Raw genomic sequence first — 6400 nt, forward strand, 5'->3', positions numbered from 1 at the left:
ACACTCTTAGATATTTATTGAATGTTTAATCTGCTTTACAGGTGAGTCAGGTGAAGACGCCTCCTGTGAAGACCATCGGGCCGTTATTGGATGATGATGTCATCAAACTCCGCCCATGTGAGAAGAAGCAGGTAAGGCAGGGGGGGCGGGGGCGGGTGGGGTGCTGTCTCAGTGTCCGAGGGAAGTGACCTGTCCTGGTACAGTTTCAGACCAGTGTGTGTGTGTGTGTGTGTGTGTGTGTGTGTGTGTGTGTGTGTGTGTGTGTGTGTGTCTTTTCAAACAGGTCGACTTCAAAGACAAGCTATTCTTGGCTCCATTAACAACAGTGAGTAATGTGTGTGTGTGTGTGTGTGTGTTTATGTGTGTGCTCAATACAGTGGCTTGCAAAAGTATTCGCCCCCCTTGAACTTTTCCACATTTTGTCACATTACAGCCACAAGAAGTGGAACGAAAATCATACATGATTTTAAACATTTTTTACAAATAAATAACTGCGAGGTGGGGTGTGTTCGTAATTATTCAGCCCCCTTTGGTCTGAGTGCAGTCAGTTGCCCATAGACATTGCCTGATGAGTGCTAATGACTAAATAGAGTGCACCTGTGTGTAATCTAATGTCAGTACAAATACAGCTGCTCTGTGACGGCCTCAGAGGTTGTCTAAGAGAACATTGGGAGCAAGAACACCATGAAGTCCAAAGAACACACCAGAAAGGTCAGGGATAAAGTTATTGAGATGTTTAAAGCAGGCTTAGGCTACAAAAGATTTCCAAAGCCTTGAACATCCCACGGAGCACTGTTCAAGCTATCATTCAGAAATGGAAGGAGTATGGCACAACTGTAAACCTACCAAGACACGGCCGTCCACCTAAACTCACAGGCCGAACAAGGAGAGCGCTGATCAGAAATGCAGCCAAGAGGCCAATGGTGACTCTGGACGAGCTGCAGAGATCTACAGCTCAGGTGGGGGAATCTGTCCATAGGACAGAAAACTAACACTGCACATCACTCTGAACACACCATCCCCACTGTGAAACATGGTGGTGGCAGCATCATGCTCTGGGGTGCTTCTCTTCAGCAGGGACAGGGAAGCAGGACAGAGTTGATGGGAAGATGGATGGAGCCCAATACAGGTCAATCTCGGAAGAAAACCTCTTGGAGTCTGCAGAAGACTTGAGACTGGGGCGGAGGTTCACCTTCCAGCAGGACAACGACCCTAAACATAAAGCCAGGGCAACAATGGAATGGTTTAAAACAAAACATATCCATGTGTTAGAATGGGCCAGTCAAAGTCCAGATCTAAATCCAATCGAGAATCTGTGGCAAGATCTGAAAACTGCTGTTCACAAACGCTGTCCATCTAATCTGACTGAGCTGGAGCTGTTTTGCAAAGAAGAATGAGCAAGGATTTCAGTCTCCAGATGTGCAAAGCTGGTAGAGACATACCCTAAAAGACTGGCAGCTGGAATTACAGCAAAAGGTGGTTCTACAAAGTATTGACTCAGGGGGCTGAATAATTACGCACACTCCACTTTGCAGTTATTTATTTGTAAAAAATGTTTGGAATCATGTATGATTTTCGTTCCACTTCTCACGTGTTCACCACTTTGTATTGGTCTTTCACGTGGAATTCCAATGAAACTGATTGATGTTTGTGGCTGTAATGTGACAAAATGTGGAAAAGTTCAAGGGGGACGAATACTTTTGCAAGCCACTGTATATATAAACAAACAGCTAAAGCCTGAGTGTGTTCATATAGACTGAGTGTCCCTGCCCTGCATCTCATAGTGTGTGTGTGTGTGCGCAGTGTGGGAACCTGCCGTTCCGGCGTGTGTGTAAGCGTCTGGGAGCTGATATAACGTGTGGAGAGATGGCCATGTGCACCAACCTGCTGCAGGGTCAGGCCTCAGAGTGGGCTCTGCTCAAGAGACACCACACTGAGGACATCTTCGGAGTGCAGGTACACACACACACACACACACACACACACTTTATGGCGCGTAAGTTCATGTGACGTGAGAGTGCACATGGTTGTCATGGTGATGGTGTGTGTTACAGCTGGAGGGGTGTTTCCCCGACTCCATGACCCGCTGTGCTGAGCTCCTCAACCACAACGTCCACGTCGACTTCGTGGACATCAACTCTGGCTGTCCTATAGACCTGGTGTATAAAAAGGTACACACACACACACACACACACACATGATGAGGAGTTTTATTTCTGTATACAGGCTTATGATGTGTGTGTGTGTGTGTGTGTGTGTGTGTGTTTTTAGGGTGGAGGATGTGGCCTGATGACCAGAACCAAAAAATTTGAGCAGATCATCAGAGGAATGAACTCGGTGAGTTCTCTGTAACGTCTCGTCTCTGAACAGAACCCGTGTCCTTCTGGAGTTTTATTCCAGATGTTTCTCTGCAGGTCCTGGACGTGCCTTTAACCGTGAAGATCCGCACAGGAGTGCAGCAGAACTGCAACATCGCACACAAGCTCATCCCAGAGCTGAAGAAGTGGGGTGTGTCCATGATCACGGTGTGTGTACACACACACACACACACACACACACACGGGGAGGTGGGGGATATTATAATAACGTTAGATTGACAGGTCATGTGAATGGACAGGTGTGTAGAGACACAGACGAGGCAGCCGCCGTTAATTAGACATGTGGGTTACCAGGGACGGAGCTACTCGGGCGGGGGGCCGGGGGGGGGCCTGGCCCTGCGGTGACACTAATGTGGGGTAATGTAGGGGGTTACATGGGAGGTGACCTAGGATGAATGTTATCTGGCCGGTGGTTACTCACAGTAGGTGTAGGATAATCTAGAGCGGAGAGTTCTTATTAAGGATCGAGAGAAAATGTCAATCAAAAATCCAGAAAAAAAACGCATGGTATAAATGTTGAGTTAAGTTGCGATTCTGTGAGTAAAGTGAGTAGAAGTGGGAATCGCCAGTCACCTCCCCATACCATATCATCAGTGCCGATTAAAATGTATAATTCCATAAGTATCGCGATTTTATAAATATCTTGATTCAATATTAGATTTTCACCTGATTTTTTTTTACAGTTTTAAAGTTTAATGAGTAATTAAATGTAGTCTGTTCATTATAACATTAGAAATACAATAGAAACTAACTTCAAATGCAAAAGTGTAACATTTAACTGAGCAGCGCGTGTCTGTGTCATCCGCCATAATTATTATTTCTTTTTTTTTTAATTTGGGGATTTTTTCAATTTTCTCCCTAATTTAGTCGTATCCAATTCCTCCCCGTCACTAGGGGGCTCCACATTAAGGCTACTACCACCACTCAGTAGGGAGAGCGAAGACTATCCCGTGTTTCCTCCAAACCGCATGACGCCAGCCGACCGCATCTTTTTTCAAATTGCTCGCTCACGCACCGTTAGGGGCGGAGTCACACACTCAGAGTAAAGCGCTAGCCGCTCCTTTCCGCGTGCGAGAGCTCACAGACGCCCCTGATTGGCTGTAGAGCCGTGATTAATGTGGGAGCACAAAGTACCTCTCATCCCTCCCCCCTGAGAGAGCTCGGCCAATCAGCTCTCTCTGTGCCTCCAGCTGCGAGAGGAAAACAGCATCACCCGGGGATCGAACCAGCGCTCCCCGATAATTATTATTTCTAAACAAACCTGGCGAATAATTCACTCCTTGGGATACAGATGTGTAGATAGTTCAGAGTGCCCCACCTGTAGGATTATAAAGAAATGGCACCTCCGTAGTCTCCACAGTGAGCGTGTGGGTAAAGCAGCTTAACCGAGGCTTCTAACGTACCTGAGACTGGGGTTAGTGTGTGTAATGAGTGGGTTAAAGATTAATTTACTTACAGAGTTTGGAGAAAAAGTAGACCAGAGGCTCAACACAGATGATTTTTGTTTAAAATGTGTTTGTTTACACCACTTCTGCGCAAAATGTAAAAAAGAGTTTTGATAAAAGCAATTTTGGAGTCCGTGTGGCGATTCATAGCTTAATCGATTGCTCCGCCCATTTCTAAAAACAAGTATTTGCCCCCTACCAACCGACGATAATCCTGGCTCCCACAGACCGCTCATGTGGGTCAAAGATTAATTTAAGACTGCGCTCCTAACAACAACTCGTTAAAGACACGTCCACAAAATCTCTATCTTTTATTCAAACCTCACCACCATGGGCAAGACCACAGAGCTGTCGAAGGACGTCAGGGACGAGTCTGTAGACCTGCACAAGGCTGAAAGAAGCTTGGTGTGAAGGAGACGACTGTCGTAGCGATTATTGGCAAATGGAAGAAAAATACAATCTAACCATCGATCACTGTCGCTCTGGAGCTCCGTGCAAGATTTTACCCCATGGGGTAAGGACGAGAAGCGTAAGGGATCTTTACAGAACTTGTGTATGATCTCAGGGCAGTTGGGACCACAGTCACCAAACAAACACAATGGTGCTACTCAAGAAGGCACATGGACAGGCTGTGAGAAAGTGCTGTGGTCAGATGAGACTAAAATTAAACTCTTGGACAATATCAACTTGACTTGTCGTGTTTGGAGGAAGAAAAATGCTGACTCTAAGACCACCATGAAACATCAGCCTTAGAGCTGCTAAAGATGTTGATGAGCCAGTGAATGGGGCCATGTATCATAAGATCTTTGAGGAGAACCTCCTGAAGATGGGTCATGGACGGGTCTTTGAGCATGATGGTGACCCTAAACATAGCCAGGGAGTGGCTCAAGAGGAAGCACAGTAAGGTCATGGAGTGGACAGGCCAGGGTCCAGAACTTAATCCTGGAGAAAATCGATTGCAGGAACTGAAATTTTAAGGTGCCAAGAGACGGGCAATAAATGTTACTGAGTCATGGTTTGCTTGGGGATCAAATACTTATTTTCCTCCTCTGTGTGTTTAATAGGCGAGTGTAGGTGTTTTTGTTTACCCTTTGTTGTTGTTTACTGTTTCAGTTACACGGTCGATCCAGAGAACAGCGTTACACCAAACTGGCTGACTGGAGCTACATCGACACGTGCTCACAGCTCGCCGCTCCTGTCCCCCTGTTCGGTAACCAACACACACTTCGGTTATCACCAGGTCTTATCCTCACGATTGATTTCCCTGCCGTCTCACCCTCTCGTCCCCCGTGTCTGTAGGTAATGGTGACATTCTGACGTACGAGGACGCCATGAGGGCCAGAGAGACGGGAGTGTCTGGGATCATGGTAGCGAGGTGTGTATTGGCAGGAAATGACCTCTGTGTCACCTTTTACAATCGTGTCTCACTCTGTGTGTGTGTGTGTACAGAGGTGCCCTGATTAAGCCGTGGCTCTTCACTGAGATTAAGGAGCGGAGACATTGGGACATTTCGTCCTCGGAGCGTCTCCAGATCCTTCAGGACTTCACGCACTTCGGGTTGGAGCACTGGGGTTCGGACACACAGGGAGTGGAGAAGACACGCAACTTTCTGCTCGAGTGGCTCTCCTTCACCTGCAGGTGGGACAAAAATTTGGACAAAATGTCATTTAGTTGATATTTTTCAGTGAAACTAGACTGTAGTATTATTCCTGTGTACACATACAGGTACATCCCGGTGGGACTGCTGGAGCGCGTGCAGAAGATTAATGAACGTCCTCCGTATTATCTGGGACGTGATTATCTGGAGACCCTGATGGCGAGTCAGCACGTGGACGACTGGGTCAGGATCAGGTCAGGGAGACGTCAGTCCCTCATTAATCACACTCGGTTGTAGCTTTGAGTACATACGTTTATCAGGTGTGTGTGTGTGTGTGTGTCGTTTCAGTGAGATGCTGCTTGGTCCCGTCCCGAAGAACTTCAGCTTCCTGCCCAAACACAAAGCCAACGCCTATAAGTGACGTGGGAATGGAGCACAACTCAAGTTTTTTTTTTTTTTTTTTGTTTTATCATTTTATGGATCAGTAATTAACATCTGACTGAAATAAAGTTATTTAAGTTTATTTTGTTTCGTGAGTTTTATACGGTCCTCATGTGCTACATACAGCATCTGTCTTATTGTTAATTAGATATTATCTGGATTTTTTTTCATTATGATTGTGAATGCTAAACAATTATTTATAGTTAATTTTATCAATTGTCTTTCATCACACACACTTACACACTAGGAGCAATTTGGAAACATCAAGGAACCTAGGAGGTAAATGGAGTACACACCAATCAGGGGAAGAACATGCAAACTCCACACACACACAGAAAGTGTGTTGAGGTGGGAATCGAACCCACGACTGTTAGACTGACTGTTTAATCAGTTAATACCTCTGAAGGCCTGGTCTTGCTTCGAGTCCTGGGTTTCACCCGTTAATAAGGACAAACACAAATGTGAATCTGATGAATGCACAGTGATCTCTATCCGTGTAATTCATTTATTAATGATTGATTTTGATATTATTATTATTT

General features: G+C 45.8%; 1 protein-coding gene across 2 annotated transcripts in view; it reads left to right on the top strand.

Annotated features, from left to right (window-relative positions):
* The window catches only part of dus3l (dihydrouridine synthase 3-like (S. cerevisiae)), an 8657-nt gene extending 2795 nt beyond the window's left edge, over window positions 1–5862 (top strand). For both annotated transcript variants that reach the window (XM_053483690.1, XM_053483683.1), the window contains exons 6-16: window positions 42–131; window positions 284–325; window positions 1804–1956; window positions 2055–2171; window positions 2272–2337; window positions 2415–2525; window positions 4937–5033; window positions 5123–5198; window positions 5273–5461; window positions 5549–5674; window positions 5769–5862. In XM_053483690.1, the coding sequence (XP_053339665.1) occupies window positions 42–131; window positions 284–325; window positions 1804–1956; window positions 2055–2171; window positions 2272–2337; window positions 2415–2525; window positions 4937–5033; window positions 5123–5198; window positions 5273–5461; window positions 5549–5674; window positions 5769–5841 (1140 nt within the window). In that variant the 3' untranslated portion in view covers window positions 5842–5862. The remainder of the gene's footprint in view (window positions 1–41; window positions 132–283; window positions 326–1803; window positions 1957–2054; window positions 2172–2271; window positions 2338–2414; window positions 2526–4936; window positions 5034–5122; window positions 5199–5272; window positions 5462–5548; window positions 5675–5768) is intronic.
* Window positions 5863–6400: the final 538 nt, after the last annotated feature.

Source organism: Clarias gariepinus, chromosome 2, assembly GCF_024256425.1.
Source record: "Clarias gariepinus isolate MV-2021 ecotype Netherlands chromosome 2, CGAR_prim_01v2, whole genome shotgun sequence".
NCBI lineage: Eukaryota > Metazoa > Chordata > Actinopteri > Siluriformes > Clariidae > Clarias > Clarias gariepinus.